Genomic DNA, 24,163 nt, shown 5'->3' on the forward strand with positions numbered 1-24,163 from the left:
CTAACGAGCAATAATGTGTACATTATAGTCCCTTACAGTGAGACACTTAATACATCATGTGCATTCAGTTAGCATGGTCCAGTGGTTGTGCACTAGTGGACTTGCCAACAACCATTGCTCAATGAACACCCCCGGCCTGCTGAGCCGCAGCACGCTGATGACATGTGCCAAAATGTGTCTATTACCACAACAGACACCTTCTCATGTCATCCTTGAGTGATCAGCCGACAATGATTTCATCTTTCCAGAAAGCTGTCCAAAAAATAGAACAAAAAAATGATACTTTTTTCCCCTCTTCCTCTACTTCCTCCTCTCGTCACGTCTCTTCGTTTCCTTTTCTGGCTGTCTCGTTCGACGTTTTTCAGTCTTTAGCGAGAGAGACTGCATCTCAGAAACCTGCGATAGAGCCTTCAAAAGAATCACCTGCTTTGTCACCTATTGGCACGGGAGCCGCAGCCAATAAAACCCTCGTTGTGACAGACGAGGTTGGAGAAGTGAGAAATGCAAGTTGCCGACAGCTAATCTGATAATTAACCCCCCTATTCTCTGGTGATTATTGGAACGGGTGATAATGGGGACTGACCCCTTTGCAGGCTCTTCTTCCATCTTCCCTTTCATGTCCTCGTTTTTGTTTTTGTTTTGTTTTTTTGTCTTTCACTTTTCCTCTGATTCAGATCTTTCAACAGCTCGGTTATCTGTTCTGATGATTCACATTGCGGATGCCGTCACTGCCTCTCTGATACCGTGTCTCCAAATATCAATTATTTTTAGTACAAATATGCCAAGTTGCTGCCTTAAGCGTATCTAAAGTCCCCCAAATAAAACAAAGAAATAAACAAGAAGACCAAAAAAAACTAACAACACACATACTCAGAGAAAGCTAAAGCTCCATACAGATTTAGCAATGAGGAGTAAGAATTGCTTTACCTCTTTTTCTTGTATACCTAAACTTTTGACACAGTTCTGCCAGTATCACAAGACCAAATTTTCCACCCAAACATGACCAAAATAAAGTCTTCACCAGCAAAAGGCACAATAAAGGTTAAAAGTCATATATGTACAACTATGCCATAAATGGTCACCACACGTCATTTGTAACCAGCAGTGACTGAGGCATTTTTTTACCGTAACTTACGGACCTAAAATCATATTTTACTTCACACATCATGTTTTTCATTTGTGGCAAATGCTCACTGTGTTACGGTTAACATCTTTCTTTTTTTGGGGGGGGGGGGGGGGGCAGAGGGATTTCAAGCAAAGTCAACATCATCCAGAAATCCATCAACTGAGGTGGTGGGCTGGAATTACAGAATCTCTTGACACATGTAACAAGTTCTGATACAGCATCAACCACACAGCATCTAATGCTAGGTCGCTATTGCCCCATGACTAGCACAATGTCAATTGCACAGTTTATTTTCCCATTGCGGCAAGAGACAATTTGAGCATTTCAATGGACGAACTGTATACCAAACACCTGCCTTTCCTTCGCTGTTCGAAAATTCTGATGTTTTGTGCCAGAAATCTGAAGTGCAATTCAATCACAAAGATCAGGATATGTCTGACGGAAAATGCTAATTGAACTTGATGTCGCTGCATAAATAGGGAAAGGGTAGAGACTCCCTGTCACAATGATTCTCTTACGCTAAGGCATCATAGAATATTCACGAATATGTCCGTATAAGCTGTTTATAATCCTTGCATGCCCAACGACTGCCCCTGCCTTTTTGTGCATCTGCGGCCACGTCTTCCATCGGCAGTGGTTCCCCGCTCGGGCTGCGCCTCCCAATTGACCTAATAGCACAGATAATTTGTGGTAATAACACACGGCCGATCGATGCCGTTACCCCAACGCCAAACGGCCGGGACACAAGTGTGGGCATGGTGACTAATTCGAGCTCTGTCAAAATAGAAATTAACACATTACGTATGCATGCAGCCGGTTGTGGCTTCTGCCCTCTTTCATTCAATTCTCTTCCATCTTTTATATTAGCCCTTCTTCCATCCCTCACCCCCCCCCCCCAAAAAAAAAAGCATTATGTGCTATAAACTACCAGATTTGATAGGTGCTGGGAAAAAAAAAAAGAGAGAAAAGAGAAGACCAGGGACAGTAACAACCCGGGGGCACAAAAACAGGGACAAACAAAATCTATAGAGGTATTAAAAATGAACACTACCAAGGCAGTGATAACATAAGCTAAAGCACTAAAGGTCTTAGGGTGTGGCTTGTTAAACCATATACCAAGTTATTGCTTGGGCTTGTATGACCAAGGAGGTACTAGGAAAGCTTAATTAGTAACTTCTTGGTATGACCATCTCCCTCCACTGTGCATTTCATTTCACTTGCTATGCACTACAATCAGAGAACATAACTATTAAAGTCATTAGACTTTCACAGTAGTCATTTGGTTAGAGAATAAAGTCTAGCAGATAATTGCCTCTTTGGAGTCCGCGGCAATTTCAATCTCACGATGCTATGTAACATAGATCCAAGCTCATTTGACAAAACAGAAACAAAACACTTCACGGTGGTTAATCGCTGACTTTTGTGGTTCACAGAGGCCGGTCAATGGCACCGTGAACATAGCAGCTTGTAGCTTACGCGCTTTCCCTGTCAAATTGAACACATCTAATACTCTTGCATGAGGCTACCCCCAACATGACCACAAAGTACAACATCCAATACCACTACCAGGGATATCAGCAACGATTGCAACAAAAACAAAAACAAACCTTCCCTTGCAATTAAATGTTGACGATTCCGTAAGACAGCTCGATAACTCATGCAAATGCACTATAGGGAGCTAGCAGAGAGGTATTTCATGCTTTATATCGCAGGTAGCAGATTATACAACCAAGAACAGCTGAAAAACTTTCTGGGAATCTCAACATATTATTCCCCATTGGCAATATTCTCAATATGAATATGATTTACAATGCGAGAAGCACTTGAACATGCAAGAACAGTGTGAAATGGATTGAGGCATTTTTCGCTACATCAACATCAGCCAGTGGTTGATGGTGAAGAGGGGGGGGGGGGGGAGGGAGGGTTAAAAAAAAAGGGGGTAGACAGGGTTAGAACAAGAGAGAGAAAGAGAGCTGAGAGAAAGAAAACATGAAAGATCATTGCATCATTAATGCTGTAGAAACAGAGCTGGTGTACTGATGACACACCCGATACATCTGTCCACTTTGTGCATATATATGCTTGTGTGCATGTGTTTGTATGTGAGTGTGTACATATATATGAATGCGTGTATTTGTGTGTATGTGTGTGTCGGTCTGTATGTCTGTGTGATAAAGAAAGAAGAGAATAGAAATGTGGCATACACCACAGGAGTAGAGTGAAAACAACACAGAAGCTACAGGTGCCCAGAAGACTTCAAGGGACCACTATGCAATGTTCCGTCCTGTGTGACACTCGCAGCACAAGAATCAATCACCGATGTTTTCCAGTCTGGGGCAATGCACACTATCATGCAGGTTGGATATCTTCTTTAGAAGACATGAAGACACATTATTAGAACAAGAGACCCGCGGGTCTAGCGCTCACCTGAGTATCGCAAGTTCACCTTTCACGCAGTCACTAATCTAAATTAAAATTTGACCAGGCATTCTCAAGTAGAAGATGAAAATGTACAATAAGGGCCCAATTTTTTAAAGATTCCTTAATTTGGGGGGATTGGGGCCCCCTGGGGCCCTCTGGGTGGGGCATGGTGCCCATTTTGATAAATTGAGATCCTGACCCCCTAGGGATGCTACCTACCTCCATCATGAGGTTTTCAGGAAGAAGATGAAAATGTACAATTCAGGCCCCCATTTGGACCCTTCCAACCACCCCCCCCCCCCCTACCCAAGAGGGGCACCCCTGGATCTCCTATGAACAAACTTCAAACTACAGTCATTAATGTACTCACTCATAATATTATCTCAGCTCTATAACTTCTGATTCTAGAGAAGATTTATAAAGATTCCTTCATTTGGGGGGTTTGGGACCCCTGGGGGCCCCCTGGGTTGGGCATGGTGCCCATTTTAACAAATTGAGATCCTAACCCCCTAGGGATGCTACCTGCCAAGTTTGGTGAAAATGGGTCATGGGGTTTTCAAGAATAAGATAAAAATGTACAATTTAGGCCCCATTAGGACCCCTCCTCACCCCCTCCCCTGGGTCCCAAGGGGGGCACCCCTGATTCTGCCATGAACAAACTTGAAACTACAGTCATCAATGTACTAACTCATAGTATTAACTTAGCTCTATCACTTCTGGTTCTAGAGAAGAAGATTTTTGCGGATTCCTTAATTTTGGGGGGTTTGGGCCCCCTGGGGGCCCCCTAGGTGGGGCATGGTGCCCATTTTAATAAATTGAGTTCCTAACCCCCTAGGAATGCTACCTGCCAAGTTTGGTGAAAATGGGTCATGGGGTTCTCAAGAAGAAGATGAAAATGTACAATTTAGGCCCCATTAGAACCCTTCTCCACCCCCCTCCCCTGGGTCCCAAGGGGGGCACCCCTGATTCTGCCATGAACAAACTTGAAACTACAGTCATCAATGTACTAACTCATAGTATTAACTTAGCTCTATCACTTCTGGTTCTAGAGAAGAAGATTTTTACAGATTCCTTAATTTTGGGGGGTTTGGGCCCCCCTGGGGGCCCCCTGGGTGGGGCATGGTGCCCATTTTAACAAATTGAGTTCCTAACCCCCTAGGGATGCTACCTGCCAAGTTTGATGAAAATCGGTCTTGGGGTTTTCAAGAAGAAGATGAAAATGTAAAAAGTTTACGCACGACGCACGACGGACGACGCACGACGGACGACGGACGACGGACGACGGACGACGGACGACGGACGACGGACGACGCACGACGCACGACGCACGACGGACGCCGGACGAAGGGCGATCGCAATAGCTCACTTGAGCCTTTGGCTCAGGTGAGCTAAAAATGTAAAAAGATCAGAAACTTAAAAAAGGAAATCTTCATAGGCATTCTGTACTTTGATATTGATAATCTGACCGCTCTGGATAGCATGTTTTTTGTCTGGTGTCAGTAAACCTGACTAACCTGAAGCACTGGACATTTATGTGAGAAGGGGGGGGGTGTCAGTAAACCTGACTAACCTGAAGCACTGGACATTTATGTGAGAAGGGGGGGGGGAGTGTCCTCCTATTCTTTTTTGATCTTCTGTTGATATAAGAAACTTTTTTGGTACAGAATTGGCAAATTGATGTAAGGGGAAGACATAGGGATTGTTGTTGTTGCTATTTCTGAGATCATCAAACTTTCACTTCTTGAAAACGTTGGTAGGTACACACGACTGTCCCGCACTTTGTGTCTCATCCATGCATTCAAAGCCCTACCAAAATATTGACAGAAAGTGTCGTGACAGATCCAGGATACTGGATGTTTGCTGTCTGTTCTGAAGTTTTCTTTTGCGCTCTGGAGTTTCGTTTTCGTTTCGCACCTGGAGGACAGCTGAAAGGAACTCACGTGCCTACATAATATCGAACTTTTACCAGCTGCTTCTAGATAGAGCCCAATCCATGGACTTTCCTCCACAAGCTGAGCCCAACAGCAGAGCTCAGTCATAACATGACACTACTGTGCTCACCATTTTGTTCGCTCTCTTCCACTCGTTTAAGGGATAGCATGTATACAGGAGGAGGATCGCGCATCCAGGGTCCTCTAGTACACCAGGCGCAGACGATGGATATTGTTATCTTGTTATCAATTTCGCTGCAGTGTCATAACAAGTTGCTGACGGGAGAACCCACGGCTCTCGGGCGGGATGTCGCCAAAACAAGAGTTCACTCTCGGGGTGTGCTCCTCCTTCCCTCCTCCCTCCCCCTCCTCTTCAGCCACAACCCTCCCATCCCCACTTCCAGCCTTCCTCCTGGTCATCTCGGCAATATTGGCCGCATCACTTTGCAAAACACTCCCGGGAGATGGCTGGGTATAGCCTTACAAAATAAGTCAACACGTACCGGGACGTACATTCACTTGTATGAAAAATAAAAAAAAGAGAAGATATAGCGAGAGAGAGAGAGGAAAGAAAAAGAAGAAGGGCAAAAGAAAAAAACAACAACACCAGGACAACCAAGAAACTTGCAGACATGTTGGATAGCTGTGACATTTAGGACAGACGTCATGGCACCCCCGCACCAGAAGTGTTCTTCTTGTTTGTCCTAGTCAATGCTCCCATCTTCTACTGTGCATTTCCCTTTCTACATATTATATATGCCCTAATTTCTGTGATTGGAGGTGAGAGGGCCTAGAGGTGTTAGTCCCCCCCCCCCCCCCCCCCCCCCCACTGCTTGAATAATCATACAAAAGATAAAGCATCGATTGGAGTTAATGATGTAGGGGGATAGAGAAGAGATGGGGCAGTTCTCTAGTCTCATGATGAAAAGGACAAACTTGTCCCAAATCCTGTCAAGCATCACTACACTATTTCTTCCACCTCCCTTTGCTTCTAGTGAAACCCAGACATATACTCTGTATGTGCATAAGTGCAGACTTTGTAGTATTTGCATACTGACTGATCTTTTAGCCATGTTGTATGCAGCCCTGATATCTGACGAGAAATTGCTTGACATCACTCCCAAACATCTGACCAGTGATCGGTACTGCACGCAGCAGAGGAACTTTGTAAGTTATGTGGTTAGCAGCACTCGTTAAGCTGTGTCGACTCAATACAACAAATTTACTTTTTCAGGACTGACTATGCCAGGGCAGCGGCTTGAACCGAAAATTGATTTGTGCAATCTTCATTTGCCAACTGTCCTCTTGCACACGGCTCTCCCAGGAAATCCAGAAGGACTCTGAGGGAAGGCTACCAACAACTACCTTTTGGCAGCAATATCCTGATGAAGGTCCTGTGGATGGGAGGAACAGGACGGCCAACCCTTGTGACACGATGCTATCAACGGGAGTCGCCACGCGTGTCATTACGATGAGTAGACACTAAGGCACTTCCTGGGGTTATGTAATGCAGTTATCTCAGGGGAGACAACGCCCGCATCCCTCCCCGCCTTCAGAAACGGTGGCAGAGGGAGGACTCCACGCTATCACCTGTCAAGCGATGACCGGTGGCACTAAACCTTTCCCCCCCGACAAGACGCCGTCCCTCGCAAACACACTGGACAAGGCCGAATTACCTTTTCTACAAATTACTTTGACATTTGTGACAGCACGTCCGAGCAGCACCCCTCCCCCACTCCAAATCCTTACTCACATAGCGAGCTTTTAGATGAGGAATCAACAAACTCTGCCACGCCGTGATCAAACACAAGGCCGGTATTGGATGATTACCAAAATCCATGAGACATACATGTACCGGTACTCAAACTTGCTGTCGTAAATGCATGCAACACAAAAGGGGGTATGACGGACAATCAATCCCATGTTCCCTTCCTTCCTGGTAAGAAAAAGGATGTCAGTGAAAGTGGATAAAGTATAAATTCCCTGTCTAAGCCTCTACCTGAACAGAGTAATATATCTGAAATCTTCTTTTTTTTTAAAGAGAATCTGATGAAAATAAAAGACATAGCTTGGCTTTTGTGGGTTTCTTTTTAAATGTAAACTGGAATACGGATGCAAACTAACTGAAACCGCAAAACACGTCTGTGGTCTCTGATGTCCTATTATACCATCATCCTGTTCACAATCCATTCATCCTCTTCTGTGTGTGCAGTTATTCTTCACTTGAACACATAGTTAGACAAAGACACACAACACTATCTTCTGTACTGTGTGTCTGCCAGGAGAAAAACAACAACAACAAACAAACAAAATATAAACAGACAAAGAAGAAAATGAAAATGAAGTCTCAGAGACATTTTGGCTCATTCTCAATTTCTCTCGCTCAGCCATTCCTCTGACATCAGGTGCCAAGCCGAAAATGGCCATTTCCGGCCTTGAGGAAAAGGGGTAGCAAAATAAAGACACCTTTTTGCCCACAGCACACCTGGATTGCCTCCTTCCATTTACCATTCCCCTATATCCATTTCTAGGTACTATCAAAACGACAACAACAACAACAACAAATAGAAATCCTGAGAAAAACAGAACAAGACAGAAATATAAAAAAGAGAAATGCCAAATCATAGGATAACGAGGGGCCTCGTAATCAGATGCTTCCTGCAATTAAGACTGACAGGGCTGCAACAACTGCTCAGAGACGGGCAGCCTTCTCTCTCTTTCTCATTGTGTACACTTTGTGTCATGGAGAACAAGGGAATCTTGTTTCCTCTACATCAACAAGCAGTTGGCACAGGAACCTGAGGGTTAATTTTAAAAAAAAGAAGAGAAAGACCCAGAAAGAGAGGACAAGAAAAAGCACATGTTTCTTTGGAGTGAATTGGCACTTTCATGGAAAACACCTGATGCACTGGTATCACACATTTGTTTGGCAACTTGCTGCGGCTGTCCTGTTCTTGCACAACACGTGGATAGAAGACTATATGAGCAAATGAATAGAAGATCATCGCTGTGGAACTGGACAAAGAAAAAACAAAATTGGTTTAGCACCCCAAGAGGTGAATATTCTTATGAAATCTGCCAGAATTTCCGAGGGAGCTTTTGGTTCTTGCTCCCTACATGGACACAGATTGGTAAGTAAGCTTTAATCTGACGCACTGTCCAGAATTCTGTTATTATATGCCATATTGAAGCACAGATATGGCACCATCCTACAAACCATCTAGAAATGCAGCAATGAGCCCAGTCCAGCAGAAGAAGTGAATAAAAATCAAAGCAACACACAGAACTTTGGATCAGAACTTCATGGCGGACCAACATTTCTCACTCCTCCAACTACAAATATGGGGGCGACTGTTATCGCAGGTTGTAGCATCAGTCTCATACATATGCATTATTACTTTTACAAATTTATGCATATTCATGACATAGAATAGCTCTTGGTGGTTTCCTCTGTGCACACTAACACTCCCAGGGCTACCATGCCAATATACCAATGACTTTGTACACAAGGAAGTTCGGATATGATAATAACATGCACACACACACACACACACACACACACACACACAAACAAACAAATACACAAAAAGTAAAACAAGCAGTAGGAAAAGAACAGGAATCACTCATGTTTACTTCCAATCTCACACAGGAGACGGCCGTATGGCAAAGGTCGCGATAAAAATAATGGATGAACAGAGCAATATGATCTCTTCAAGAAATATCTTATGATCATGAAATCTTCTGAAGAACAAGACAGGGGGAAAGGGGGAGGGGGGAAGGGAAGGGTTTACACAGCATGCAAAATGTAGTACTCACAGTAGTCGCAGGCTCTCGAGGTGGGTGAAGAGATCGCGGGGTAGGGAAGCGATGCGGTTGCGGTTGAGCTTGAGGACCTCCAAAGATCGCAGGTAGTCCAGACTCCTCTCCTGCAGGCTGCTTATACGGTTGTTCTCCAAATATCTGGCGACGTTTTGAAGACGAGATACAAAAGAAGGAAGGAGGAATAAGAGGGGGAATTAAGAGGGGAGGTAAGGGGGAGGGAAGGGGGAGAAGGCACCCAGAGAAGGAAATTGGAGATAAAGAAAGAAGGACATGGAAAACAACAAGAGAAAAGAGAATTCATATATTACATTATTGTCAACCCATGTCATAGGCCATGAAAATATTGTTAAGACATGCCTGACATTGGTACATATTCAAATCAAGCAAACGACAAAAAGCAGAATCATTGCATTTGTGGCACATAGGATGATTACTCTGCCCTAAAACCGTCCTAAATCATTTCAGAACAGAAAGGAGACAGCAGAATGAACAATATGGCACCAACAATTTCCTGACTGAAAGAAACACTTCATTGTGATTATGTTACATTGTTTTGGAGATAAATTCTTCTTTTCTGAAACACACTTGCCATTCTGCATATCGGAGTTCCTTTCTCTCTCTTTCTAAGACCTGACTTGAGCCCACTACCGCTCACTCCTGCTAAACAGGAGCGGCAAAGGATGCTGCAACAACCGACCATCTTTGGCAACGGACACGTGTCACCTTCGGCTTCTTTTACCGCCCCCCATAAAACGTCACTGCTTCATTTGCCATCTTTGTCCGCCCTGCCCATCACAACCACTTCAATTAGTCTCAGGGACCAGTCTTCAATCACCGACCGGCAGGGATCGGATCTATGGCAGTTAAACTGCCCCCACCATTTCCCGTGACAGGTGTTGATCGCTGCGATCGCATCAACTTGACTGCCAACCACTTAGGCACATCACCCCGCATTAACCCCTCTACCACCGTGTCCACCTTCCCTGGAAAGCCAATCGAGGTAGAGTCAATATCTGAAGGGGCGCCATCAATTTCTTGCCAATACTTTGATTTGAAGATACTCAAGAGGATGAATTTAACCAAGAGAAATGTTTTTAGGTAGAAAATACACCCAACTTGGGTATACATTAAGTGAGATGTAGAACCGTCAATGGCTACTTCTACAGAGTTCATTCATCCCTCTTTGTGCCGAATCCAAGAATATATGTGAGGAGACGGATCATTGCAAACAGAACTTGCATACCATTCAATGCATGAGATACAATATGTCTTGCCTGAGTTTTTCCTTAACTGCACAATATACTGCATGAGTATCATAATCAGTACGACTCTTATCATAGCCTAGAAAGAAATATTGGTGGGGGGGGGGGGGGGGAGGAGGAAAAATGAATCATTAAGGAGTGCTGTTGAATCCCAAAACAATGCCTGTCATTATCCCTAAGTAACAATTCATCACGGAGTCTCAGCCGTCGGCAAGCCTGAAAGGAATTCTTCATCAACAGCAAATTCAACGTAAGCATTTCATGAGTGAATTTCTCTTTGGTATGCACAGCGCGCTGCACACTCGGCCTAATGGGGACTCGCTGGGAATGGCGCTCAGTGTTTGATGTGAGCGGGCTGTGCCGACAAGACAACACATTGGGGGTCTTGTCAAAATGCTACGGCACTATTCAACGGCTTTGCTTAAGCAGTCTTAATCGAGGGGGAACTCGCTTTCTTCCTACGGCATACTTTCAAAAGAGATTTTCCTTCTTTTATTTCCTTTTTTTTTAATTGAGTGAGAGGATGCACAGATGAGGCTGATGACAGCTTCACTGTCATTCACTGCATGGCTGGCTGAAAGATGACTAGTCCTTGGTTGCCATGGAAACTGGCTACCTGTCTGCCACATCTCATCAATCTGACATGTGCCTCCTTAACTCATCAATTACAGGTATGGCTGTTCCCAACTCCTTCCCTCCCCCCTCCCCCCCCCCCCCAAAAAAAAAGAAATGTATTCTCCCTTGTCTAGATAATGAATTTGTCCTGCAACCAGAGGGGTTAGGATCACCAGAAGATATTACCGACAGTAAAGAAATGGGGGGGTGAAGGAATATCAATGGAACGGGTCATGCAGAAAAGAGGCATGCCATGCATCAGCCGAGAACTGGGAAGACTCTCTGCTGAAACAGGGACATTACCATTAGTTCTAGCGAACCCAAGGCATCCGATTGTAATCATACGGACAAAAATAAGAAAATTGTGGCATTTTTAGAAAGTAATTCTCATTTTTTCTGAAGTATATGACTAAATTAATCTGTGTTCCACTTTCAGCCTCTTTCCTGGGTGTTTTGGTTTCATCTTCTTTCTCTTTCTAGAACTTTTTCCTCCTCTTTTTGTTTGTTTTTTTTTGCGTATAGCTCTTTTGCAGATATCGGTGCACCGCACATTCCACAAATAATGTTAGCAATCAGGTCGGGATTGTGAGTCATATATTCAGCAATGATTGAAATGGGTCATACATCTCAGAAACTCCTCCGTGGTGGGAGTTTTCAGCGTCGGCAGCGTGCACTGCCTCACCTGCCTCCAGGCAAATGGACTCCAGTGGAAGGAGGTAAAAAAAAATAATGAAGAGAAAAAAAAAATAAAGCAAGGAAAAAGGTGGAGAAGCGAGTGAATGCGCGAGGTGTGGTTGCGTGTCCATGTCGTGCATTAGCTTAATTGCCAGACCTGGTTGTACTGTTACCCATCTCCCTTCCCCCTCCCACACCATAACTTCCCCTCCTGTGACTTTCTCCATAATGCTCCCTTTTAGTTAGATATGGGGGGGGGGGCGGCCTTTATTTGTGGCATTATCTGTCCCTTCTTACTATCTTGCTTTTTGTTATTGTTTCTCTCCTTGTTTTCAAAGCACTGGATGACTTAATGCTCAGGTGACCAATCGTGATACTAAGACAAACAGTTGCAGAGCTAAGCGTTTTAATCCATCACCGCCGGGGACTGGCTGATGCGATCCTCCCGTGTTTTGCATCCAACATCCCCCTTCCTACCCTTCGCACCCCCCCCCCCCCCTTTTTGCCTCCGGCCCTTATACTACAATCCCTTCCCACCTCTTTTGCCCAGAGATGCTCTAAAAACAGCACTTCAATTTAGGAGATTGCAAGAAGGTGAGCCTGCCCCGAAATGGGATTGTGCAAATAAAAATGGATTGGAAAATGGAAAAGGGACGTCCGCCCTAAGCTGGCTGGGGACCACTCTGCCGTGTTGATGGAAATATTTGACGGAGAACTTGGTGGAGTGGAGTGCCTTCAGTAACAAAAGCCGTATTATTGACACAGGCCCTCCTGTTGAAAGTTGACCCGTGCCCCAATCTGGGGCCACACACAAACTACAACAACTCTTGTTTCGGACGCTTGCATTAACCAGCTCCGTCTCCAAACTTTAAATTGTGTTGGACGATCATTTCGTGGAGCAAAATATTTGTAGCATGATTGCTCAGTTCCTATGGAGTACTTCAACCAACATTCAAATTTGTAACATAGTGCAAGATTTTGGTTAAAGCGACCCACAACCTTGCAATGTCAGAGTTCTGATGATTTGCAAAAGACGATATAGTGATAAAGAATTACCACAGGGATTACTTCAGTGACAGTCACTGTAATAGTTTCTGCTTCAGTAGTACAGTCACTGTTTGTCTGCCCATATAGATCTTACTGCACCGTTTTGCTTTGTTTATTTTGTTTTGGTTTTTCCTCGCACTTTTCAACATCTAATTCAGTGGTGGTGATGGAATACTTACAAGAGATGAAGCCGGTTGTCCGGTGGAAATGTGCCCGCTCTGAACTGTCCTATGCGATTGTAGCTTAGGTCCAGCATGTGTAATGACGTCAAGCCGCGTAGTGCCGCCGGACTGATGCTTGTGATTCGATTATGATGCCTGAAAGACGTAAGCACATGAAGAAAAACAAAAGAAGTCAATTTTGAGATTCACACTTGAATGTTATACATCAACAATGTGTGCCGACTAGCACGTAGGCAAAATGCATATTTACACTACTACATGGCATTCAATCTTTTTCTCTTTCATACTCCTTGTTCAGCCTTTCAATAACAGAAATATCAGCAAATGCATACAACCTGAAAGTAAAAGAAACGATGAACACCAAAAAATGGTTACCAAAACAAGAAAAAAAAAGAGGAATAGTTACATCACTTTCTGCACAAGAGGATGCATGTGCAGTTGTGCATGTTTTTGTGTGTCGCTATGTGTGTGTCTACATGAGTGTGCCTGTCTGCGCAAGTGAGCACAGTTGTGTGGAATCAGAGATTAGCGAAAATGTGGTGTGTTCGGAGCTCAAAACTTGGGATTTGCGTAAATTCCCCCTCAGCCTCCCTTTCCCCCAAACCTAAATCCTCCCCTACTTTGGCTCAAAATCATATCTGGCAGATGCATATCGCAGAGAAATTATTTCATGAGCGCCCGTCAGCAGTCATGTGGGACTACTTAGCGTGGACAAACTGGAGTTAATCAAGAGAGGTACTAACTAAGCCGTGATTAGAGTCTCTCTAAATCTGGACATGTCTCAACAATCTCCTCCCCTCATCCCTATCTTGACATGACAAGATGATTTTTTTTTTTCCCTCTCTCTCTTCTCTGGATACATGCAAAGAATCAAATTTTGTGTCATCTCTCTCTCTCTCCCTTGTTTTCTCTTTAGATGACACATGAATGCCATCTCTTTTTTTATCTTTGTTTAATCCTTTAAAGAGGAAAATGGACTGTTTGCTTCGTCATCAGAATGCTGTGCACGATTAGTTTGTGTTTGTCATCTCTCTGTTTTTCGGGGGGGGGGGGGGGGGGTGGGATGCCAAAGATGGACTACCGAGGACTATGGAACATGGCTGTATACTCTTTACAGAATCACAAACCTATTGGCTCTGCATTTAAGTGAGCAAAGAAATGGCAAAGTACGAAGCATGAGGAGAAACGAAAAAAAAGGGGGGGGGGGTCCTACAAAACTAGGCAGCATCCTCATCTCGCCCCGTTTATTGATGTAAACAAAGTGACGACAACCAGATCTGACTAAGCTTCCTCGTATTTAGCTCAAGCCCCGCTCCTCTTCATTGATAACAAGTTTGCCAAGTCGAGGGCGCTGCAGCGGAGCGGCCGGCCAGCCGGGGCGGCAAAGTGCATTCCCCCTCGCAAAGTGTCTCTGAAGATTTCCCCCCTTTCACTCCTTATCTCCATTCATATCTTGACAGTTCTCTTCCCATCACACGGGGAATTCTTCTCTTTCCCATACTACAGGTCGGACTAAGGACCTTTTTTTTCCTTTATGCAAATATCCCTTTGGAAGACAGCGAAGATTACAGAAAAAATATGAAGGTCACAATGATAGTGCCTTCATAATAAAAGACATCCTTGGCTGAATGAGCCCATTCATGTACAGTATCTAACAACCATGCTCTTGCTGCTTTGAACAAAAGGTGGGGGGCGCACGAGTCCCCCCCCCCCCCCCCCCCCCAATGAATTTACAATTCTCACGTAAAGCAAAATTCACACCTTGAAAAACCTGAGATTAATCAAACCCATATTAAAGCACACCACGCTCAGTCATCCCTCATGCTCGTTTTTTCCCTTTGCGACTGTAGAATGCAGAGAATGGTATTTTCCCGAAATCGGTGAGCATGCTTAAGATTCATGGTACCTGTTTTGTCAATGAATGAAATTATCACAATTTCCCTGATAGAGAGTGATGGAAGGATGAGGACAAATAGAAAGATATGTACTTACAATCATCACATATCAAATTTTGTTCACGTTTTCCCTTCATGAAACTCAACATCAGCCACACCAAAAAAAAAAAACAAAACAAAACAAATACAAAAACAACTGAATGAATAAAAAAATACATGTATACTACAACATGATTCTTAACACATTGTTTAAAAGAACCAGGTCTGTTAAGAACAAATCTACCAGCACGGTATAAGCTCAAAGAGAAGATGGGTTATTGAGGAGGATGTAAGTTAATATTTCTTTTTGATCTACTCTTCACACCCAATTGACTTTAGCCCTTTACACCACAAAAACACTATGGGTACCAACATGCACTATGTGGGCATGTTTCGCCTGCCAGCATGTATGAAGAGCACAAGATGCTATTAAATATTGCATTTCACACTCTATACCTCTGTGAAGAGCTACATCCTGAAACTTGATAATTACAGAGGGGGCTTAGAAAAAATAAACATCAAGGGAAATGAAATATGGAAAGTGAAAGAGAACAACATATGTACAGACAGACATTAAATACCGAGGCGGGGAAATGAAAGAAAGAAAGATGAGAGAGAAATATGATGATAAGTGATCATTTCACTTTGTCATGTCCTCCAAAAGGAGGGCATTTCCTCTTTCAGGTCATAGCCCCGGCATGGTGATGGCGATTTCATTAACGAGAGCAAGCCTTTGAGACAGTGCTGCGGTATCAAGTCTTAAACGCATTGTGAAGATAAATACTTAATGCAACCTTATACTCTGCACTGTAAAACAAACCTATCATCAATATTATCTTTTAGCAACAATGAAAACTATACGTGAGGGGGTGGTAGGGGGTAAAAAAACAAACAAGAAAACTATAATTTGTATGACAAAGCAACAGAAAGGCACAAGTGAGAACTAATTAAAGTGCGGATGAGAAATTCCACGGAAAGGGAGATGCCTCATTTACCCTCCGTGCACTTGGGATCCTGAATAAGGTTCTGTGTGCCCCTTTGCATGCCACACCAACCTGTGGCATCACAGGATTTGAATGCCCCGACACGACAAGAAATCTGGCAATCTCGGGCAGTCACACTTAACCGGGGAGCCGTTCACACTGACAATGACAGATTATGATTGAACAGAGCTGGCCACATTGCAGTATATGTGAGGCAGAGCCACCTGAAACACCACCACAAAACAACACTGGAGTGGCATTTTTCTTTGTGCAAGTTTTGTTGTTAGGATTTTTTACAAGCGATGACCCTTCACTGCAAAAAAAATTGACAATTTTCAATTCCTCTGTAATATTTGGATTACTCCATGTAGCCATGCATAAAACGCTATTCGCAGCCTGCTGGCAAGGCTTTCCATTGTGTAACATTTACAGTTACGTGCAGCCTTCTTTGCCAATCATGTTCCCGAGCAAAAAATCTATTCTCAAGTGCAGTAACATTGCAGGTTTTTGGTCAGTATTCATGAAATAACAAGTAGACTGTAGGTCATATGTAGAGGATGGATCTGGAATGCCTATTATCCAGTGTGAACAGGCCTTGAATTTGACATCCTGTGTCCACCATGAATGCCCCCCCCCCCTCCTTATGTTGGGCACTGCTCACGGCTTTCATGCACATAAAACAGGCATGAGTCTCTTTGAGATATGGCATAGGGACCCAGCTGAGATGAGAGAGAAAGATGGAGAGGGAGAGAATTAAAGTAAAACACATGACATCAATTTCACAGCACGATTCTTTATTTTGTTTCTTCAAGATGAATCAAAGAAAATATTGCAACCTGTCATCTAATCATTTAAAATCATATTTCTCTAGAATTGACTCATTAAAGGCAGAGTATGGATGCTAAATTTAACCATGCCTATTTTAAGTAAAAAACCAACAGGAGAGTAGTCAGACCGTGACATCATGGGGTCACAGAATTTCCATAAAATGATCGGTGTTTTGCGAAAATATGTCAATTAGTGAAATTCCATAACTTTCCTATTTCACATCGCATTTCAGGTTCTAAACTTCACTGTTTTAAAATGACTCCTACAACGTCTACCCAAAAGTCAACAAAGTTAGACTGAAGTTTTCCTTTAAGCAGATGCTATCGAGTAAAGTGGTGCAATGCCCAAGACGACACACACACACACACACACACACACGTAAAAAAAAGCTTCCACAAGAAAAACCAGGAAGCGTGAGTCACAGGGCTCAACAAGGCCTGATACGGCTCCGCTGCTGCCGAAGGAATTCCAGTGAGAGACTTCCATTAAACCCTTTCACCGCTACGGGAAGTCCCCTCGTTCCCTGGCGAACTCCCGAACAAAGCAGTCAACTAAATGCAGGGTCCCAACGGAACATGGCGGTCTTCATTCATACATCGCCAAGACACCTGTGCCGAACACTACTAATTCCATAGTGAATTTTGTTCTAATTGACTTATACTGTGTGCCTGAAAGATGACCAATGAAGAACTCGCAATATAGACAATCCTCAAAAAGGCCTATCCCTACACAATCATCTAACAATTGTGATTATAACAAATACATCCTACGTATGTATGTATGTATGTATGTATGTATGTATAGGTTTATATTTTTCTCTATCCCAAACGTACATCTCATCTCATACAGCTCTGAATCACATCTGTGAATTCAACCCACTACAGACTCTACATTGAAGAAGTACAGTATGCTTGTGTAAGTGAGGGTTTTGTTGTTGTTGTTGTTGTGGTTGGTTAAATTTTGTTTTTGCGCAAAGGTGAGTCTCTCTTTTACTTTTTTTCCCTCTTTTTTGAATCTCCTCCTCTCCCTTTCTAATCAATTGCGGGCAGTAAGAGTGAATCACTTATCTGAGCTCTACTATGACTGCCCCCCCCCCTCCAAATGAATGCACCAACACTGCAGACAAAATCAAAGAGGTGAAAGAAGGAAGAAGACCGAGGCAGAGGCAGGGAGGAGGGCGAGAAAGAAGGGGAGAGAGGGAGGGAGGTGGAGATGAAATATACCTCCTTGGGATCTGTCACTTCAGATGAAGATCACTCATCGCAATCAACAACTGCAAATAAGGGAAAGGTCCGGCTAAAAGCTGGGTCAAGGCGGTACAAGAAATGAGGGAGAAAACGGGAGAGGACTGCTAAGTGAAACCTCCCCCCTAAACCCAGAATGTGGATCAAATAATGGGGGGAGGAATGAACGGGAGTTGAAACCCCCAAGACTCATAAGGAAAGAAAGAAAGAAACGAGAGAGAGAGAGAGGTATATTGAGAGATTGAAGAGAGGGAGAGAGAAAGGACCACTATTGAGGAGAGGATGTGGAGAAAATAGAAATGAAACGAGATGGGGATGAAAAAGAAATTGGGGCAGTTTTACAATGAACTGTAGACAACGTAGGCATAGTGGCCCGTGATAGAGCCAATATTGAATTGGACTGGATGATGGTGGGGGGGTGGGGAGGAGAGAGTTACTATGAGAGTGAGGAGAGGACACCAGCTCCAACAGAGGTCATACGATTGGCTACGTTCGTTCGTTGGCAGGTAGGAGTTTATCGAATGCACGCATCATCATCATCTCCGTCGGATACTGGGATGTACAGTATTCAGCCCGTAGTATCTTTATGGTAAGAGGCGTTTCTTCTATGAGAAACTGATTTCATTTCATGAAGCAGTGAAAGATAAGTGCACAATCATTGGGTGACCTGAATGGATTCTGGCAATGACCATCTGAATGTAAAGTGCTGCAGCTGGTTATGACGTACAACAGGCGTCATAAAAATAAATAGCTGTTCCCGCCACATGACTATGATGTCACTTTGAATGACGCTTCTCTGCAGTTCTGCGCTGACAGCGTAAGTCCTCAAAACGTTTGCCTCTCGATACTGTTCCTGAGAAACTGGAGTTACCCCATCTATCATAGTACGCGAGGGGCAAGATGAAGAAAAATCTGGTCCTATGTGTGGACATGGGAATAAAAGAGGAAAATATTCATTCACGATCGTACATGGCATGCAGTTTAGGCATTATCATAGCAAAACAGCAGGAGGACAGAAAGAAGTTTTCCAAAAGAGGCACAAGTTTTTGTTTTGTTTCGGTTTTTTTTTTGTTTTTTTTGTTTTTTTTGGGGGGGGGGGTTTAAAGATCTATGGATAAGGATTTGGAAAAAGGGTATCAACATGAAACTGAGCATGGGATGGGGGTGGGTATAAAATGGGGTGGGATCTGAAGATATATTGGTGTTAGATACACAGCTGTCTCCAAGATGACAGCCATTCTTCTCCCCAGTGGAAGGAGGTGGAATTCAGCGCCAATAGCCATGTCTGCCCGAGCAGACTCGCTGGTGTGACCTGTAAAATAGCTTGTGGCACTCTTAATTTGTACACCAATATCCATCTCATTTACAGAAGCTGAGAAATGACAGAGTGATAGAGATTTTTTTTTTTGGGGGGGGGAGATAGAGAGGGAAGGAAAAGGGCTGCGGAAATGCACAAGACGACAAATAATTCACTAGGTAATTTGTTTGAATTGCTATCCTCTTTCTCTCAATATTCAGAGAGAAGAGTTTGTACCACAGAAGATAGGAATACATTTCCCCCACACACAAGGTGTGTTCTTCTAGTTGATTACAATGAAATGGTTGCCATACACCAATACACTCAAAGGCAGAAATAACTCGTACTTAAACCATTCATACACAGAGCCTCATTCACATTGTTCTGTTTTTAAGTCTCATGACCAATCAATTTTGACAGGTTCTTTTTGTACCAACATTGAGTCCTCCCATCAAAGGAGTTATGGATGCTTGGCAATACAATCTGATTCAGGCCAATCACAAAACAACTGCAATGCGTCGCGCGAGAAGGAGTACTTTAAGTGAACTGAGGGTTGCATCTATAGAGATTCTTGAGTCTGCAGAATGAAACATTCACAACCAGAGGATACACAAATTCACAAAGATCTGATATGAAATGGCCTAAGATAAGAGCTATGGGCAGAGAGTCCACAGTGTAGGAGCAAGAAAAGAGAGGGGAAGGTGGGGGAGAGGGATAACACTTTTTCTTTTTTTTAAACAAGTGAAGTCTTACAGATGAAAAACAGAATGAAGTGTAGAAAAGGATAAGGCACCGGTCCACTTGTGTTTGCCCATATCTAATGGAGCTCCTGTTATTGTTTTATTCATGCTCCTCCAGATTCTTCCCCCGAATCTCTCCTGCCTCACTCAAAGGCGACCCTCCCGTGCGCCCGTGCCCAGCTGCCCCCTTGCATGGAGAGAGCTGGGCAACACTGTGTCGTTCACACGCACACACACGACGCACATACCACTCACACACAGACACACACGGAGTGCCCCTGCATTACATACATGTCGTTTGAAAGTCAATGAGACAAATTGCTCCAAGGACTGAATAATGATGTCATCATAAAGGGGGGAAAAAAAATCTCTGAAAGTTCCAGCGGTCCTGAACACCAAGCCCTTGTATCTCTTCAAAGGGGTAGGCACACATTACAGCACACATACACCTCGTATCTTCTAGTGTTCTGCAATGCCACAGCACGCACCTCTTTTTAGAGGAGTAGACATGCAAACACACAAATAACTACTTATCATGTTCCACAACACCCTTACAGCAGCACACACAAAGAAGACAATAAGGAAAAAAGGGGGTGAGGGAGAGAGGATAAATAGAAACTGGAAGATTCTCCAGGAAAGGATAAGCAGAAAGGTCATTCCTCGTTTGTTATGATCGACCCCCTTTGCCTACCGCGCGAGGGCATAATTCAGCCTGCCACATTCACACCTCCATTACAAAGCCCAGAGAGCAAATTGTTCTTTGTGCTTTTCATAGGTCCTTTCCCTCCAATTGGCCAATTGGCCTATACAAAGGTCGGAAGGTTATGGGGGGGGGGGGGGACCAGTACTGTTCCCTTCCGAGGCACTCATGCATTATTCAATCCCGAGCTCTGAATGACACACTCCAAACAGGCCACTCAAAAGGAGAAAACTCCAGTGCCAAAGTGAATGACCGGAGGGTGGTCACTTCCAGAGAGAGGGAGAGGATGAAAGTCTTTTTTTTTTTGAGGGGAGGGAGACTCGCGGGGAGGAATGCGCTCGGAGATCTGGATGGCCTGGGCAGGTCATGTCGAGCCTCCCAAGCTTCCTGTTTCTGAACAGTACACCTCCCCTCTCCTTCTCCGCATCTCCAATTCCAAGCACTGCTGTATTCTAACGTTACTTCCATTACACATAGCTCGCCAAACTTTAATCACCCCGGCAGTTCAACATGGCAATCAAATACCGGTACAACACATACCATTTGATTATTCTGGTCAAAATGCAGAGTCCCTTTTGCACCCCCCCCCCCCCCAGATCCAATCAAACAGAACAAGGGAGCCATGGATGGCTAGGAACATACCTTCTACGGATCAAAGTAATCCCACTTACAATGTGTAGGAAAACAGAAACACCGCCCTCTGGGAGTTGCACTGCAGTGAAGAAGAGGAGATGGTAACAACCCCACAAATCCCTATGGCATGGGACTAAAGACAAAAGAATTGCATGTCTCCCATAATACCAAGGGCACTCCTAATAGAAACAGAATATGGGAGTTTTTGAGAGAGAGAGAGTCCCCCCCCCCCCCCCCATCACCACACAGGGTTATGTCAGGTCAGTGACTACCTCAGAGTCGTGATCCAGACTCTTCCTTTGCATCCAATAAAGTACAAACTTTCACCAATGTAGGTTCTACACAACAAGCAAAGAGGAACGATTTGAGACTGTTTTCATCTCAAACGGTGCTGAGAACAAGATATATAGTGCATTACCCGTCCACTGCACTATACTGGAAATAAGGCATAAAACAGACATGTTATGCACACACGCAAAACAAGGAACAAACCACAACGACCAAGCCTTCCACTGATTATGGGTCTCTGACGATGAGACTAGGACAGGGGTGACTGGCAGCCACACTACATCCACCCAAGCTTCCTGGCCAAACATGGACAATGTTGACTTCATGTGGCATCCATTATCCAACATCTTTTTTTCTTGTTTTTTTTCTATTCTTGGGGGGGGGGGGGAGGGGTTCTTGTTGCATCTGCGTTCAAACCTTTGATCAGGCAACACAATGGGGAAGCGGTATGATAGCCTTTGTGTGCAGGTGACAGCTACTGAGACATATACGATGACACTGGCATTTTATTGGACACATGAATCGTCTGGATGCGCTGACACGATGATTTGATTTGACGAGAACTGACGGAGAAAAGGAATGAGACTGCTACTTTTCTTGCATCCTAACCATGACTCGCTTTTGAGGAGAGCAGAACCTCCCAAAATCAAAAAAAAAGTTGATGGCTGCAGTTCGTATGCTACGTTTTGAGTTCCATGCTGTGGGTTTGAGATGAGATTTGTGAATGAATACATGTACAGAAGACACAATACAGAAATCACTGGCCAACACTAGTTGAAACAATGTGGAATAACAATCACGCCAGATGACTAGGGGTAGGTAGGCCTACTACATGAAGAGTTCGCAGGTTGGCTACTTCTTTCTTTCCACCTTTTTCTATGAAAACAGTGTTTAAGCTTTCGTTCATGTCTGTCAAAAGTTGGAAGCTTCAAAACAAAACTTTATGGAGCATTTGCAGCAGTTTAGAACCTGATAAGTTCTTCTCATGTATACCTGCAATAGATTTTCAACACATCTTTGTGCACGACCAGGTGAGCAAATTATCCACATGGCACTTTGATTTGTTGAAAGGAAGGAAATTATTTTTAGGTGAATTTTTGGTGAATTTTTTGGTGGTTTTAGCGGCAGACAGTCCCACAACATCTTCTTTTTATCAGATGCTCACAGTCAGCGGGGATTTAGATGCACTCGCCGGGCGTCAACCGTGGGTGCCATTTGCGTCTGTGTGGATGTGCATGTGTTTGTGTGAATGCACGTGTGGATGGGTACATTACGGACAGGATGAAATGCTCCGGGGTGGAGAAGCATGCACTTCGAGAAAGAAGAACTACAAAAGATAGAAAGACAGAAAGATTGGGAGGGGGGGGGGTATGAAAGCAAAAAAAAAGAGAGAGTGTCAATGAGGGTGAGAGTGAGTAAAAGGGGGGTGGGGTGGGGGTGAGGGGAGGGAGATGCGGGCTGAGGGAGAACAACCAAGTTCAACTGGCATTCCACAGAATTAGCATCTCTGGGATAGTCCTCGCCTGATGAGGATACCAGGCAGTGATCAGCTCAGGTGTTCCTCCACAAGATGGTAGAGCCGTTGATGATGATGATGATGCTGCTGCCCCTACTGCAGGAGCAGATCAAAGAAGGTGCTGACTTTTACCGGGACCGCCAGCGACGGCTGGGATTGGATTTCCTTTCGGGGCACACAGATGGAATGTTCTCTCGCCCCGCCAGCCAGACAGCGCACCTTTCACTTCTTAGACACTGAGAGGTCATTCACTCCCCCCTAATTAAGTCGATACACTTTTGGGGCATCTTTGCAGCCAAGTGTGAATTTGGGGGTGTGTGCTGCAGCGGGCAGCATCAGAGGACAGTTTGGGGTTGTTATTCTTTGCTCTGCAAACCCCATCGACCATTCCAGACTGGGTTCCAGCAGGCCTAATTTAGGCACACAATTTGGTGATTTGTATCAAAATTATGATTATAGCTATTACAGCTACACTAATTGCAAGAACACAAGCAATAATGCATACCATTACCTAATAAGAAGCACATTTATATTACCCTTACCCCCAACCCAGGCCCCCACCCCCCACCCCCCTCCCCTAACATAAGCTCGCATCATCTGGTTGCTTGGTACACAAATTTACAATGTATATTACAGGGCCTATGCAGAGTGGTTGATATTGTGCTTTTAAACTGTAGCTGCTCTGGCCAACACAGGGAAAGATTGGTTATGTTGGACTGGATTGGGCAGTGGAGGTTTATAGAAGTACATACTTCCTGCTTTCTTTCTTTTTTTTTTTTTTTTTTTTTTTTGGGGGGGGGTCGGGTGCGAGAGGGGCAGGGTTGAAGAGAAAGGTGAGACTATATCAACAGTATGATACATATGAACTGAGTGTGGTAGGTCAAGAGACAAGTTCATACCCATGGCCAGGTCAACTTGA

General features: G+C 44.1%; 1 protein-coding gene across 1 annotated transcript in view; it reads right to left on the minus strand.

The window, feature by feature from the left end:
* LOC139732502 (uncharacterized) overlaps nt 1-24,163 on the minus strand; it is a 92,241-nt gene that overhangs the window by 21,004 nt on the left and 47,074 nt on the right. Inside the window, exons 5-6 of the mRNA XM_071643363.1 lie at nt 13,079-13,216; nt 9,295-9,438 (exon numbers count right to left, since the gene is read on the minus strand). Coding sequence (XP_071499464.1) covers nt 9,295-9,438; nt 13,079-13,216 — 282 coding nt within the window. The remainder of the gene's footprint in view (nt 1-9,294; nt 9,439-13,078; nt 13,217-24,163) is intronic.

This window comes from Diadema antillarum, unplaced genomic scaffold (assembly GCF_040938485.1).
Source record: "Diadema antillarum isolate AM-2024a unplaced genomic scaffold, OU_Dant_1.0 seq00000429_RagTag, whole genome shotgun sequence".
Classification (NCBI taxonomy): domain Eukaryota; kingdom Metazoa; phylum Echinodermata; class Echinoidea; order Diadematoida; family Diadematidae; genus Diadema; species Diadema antillarum.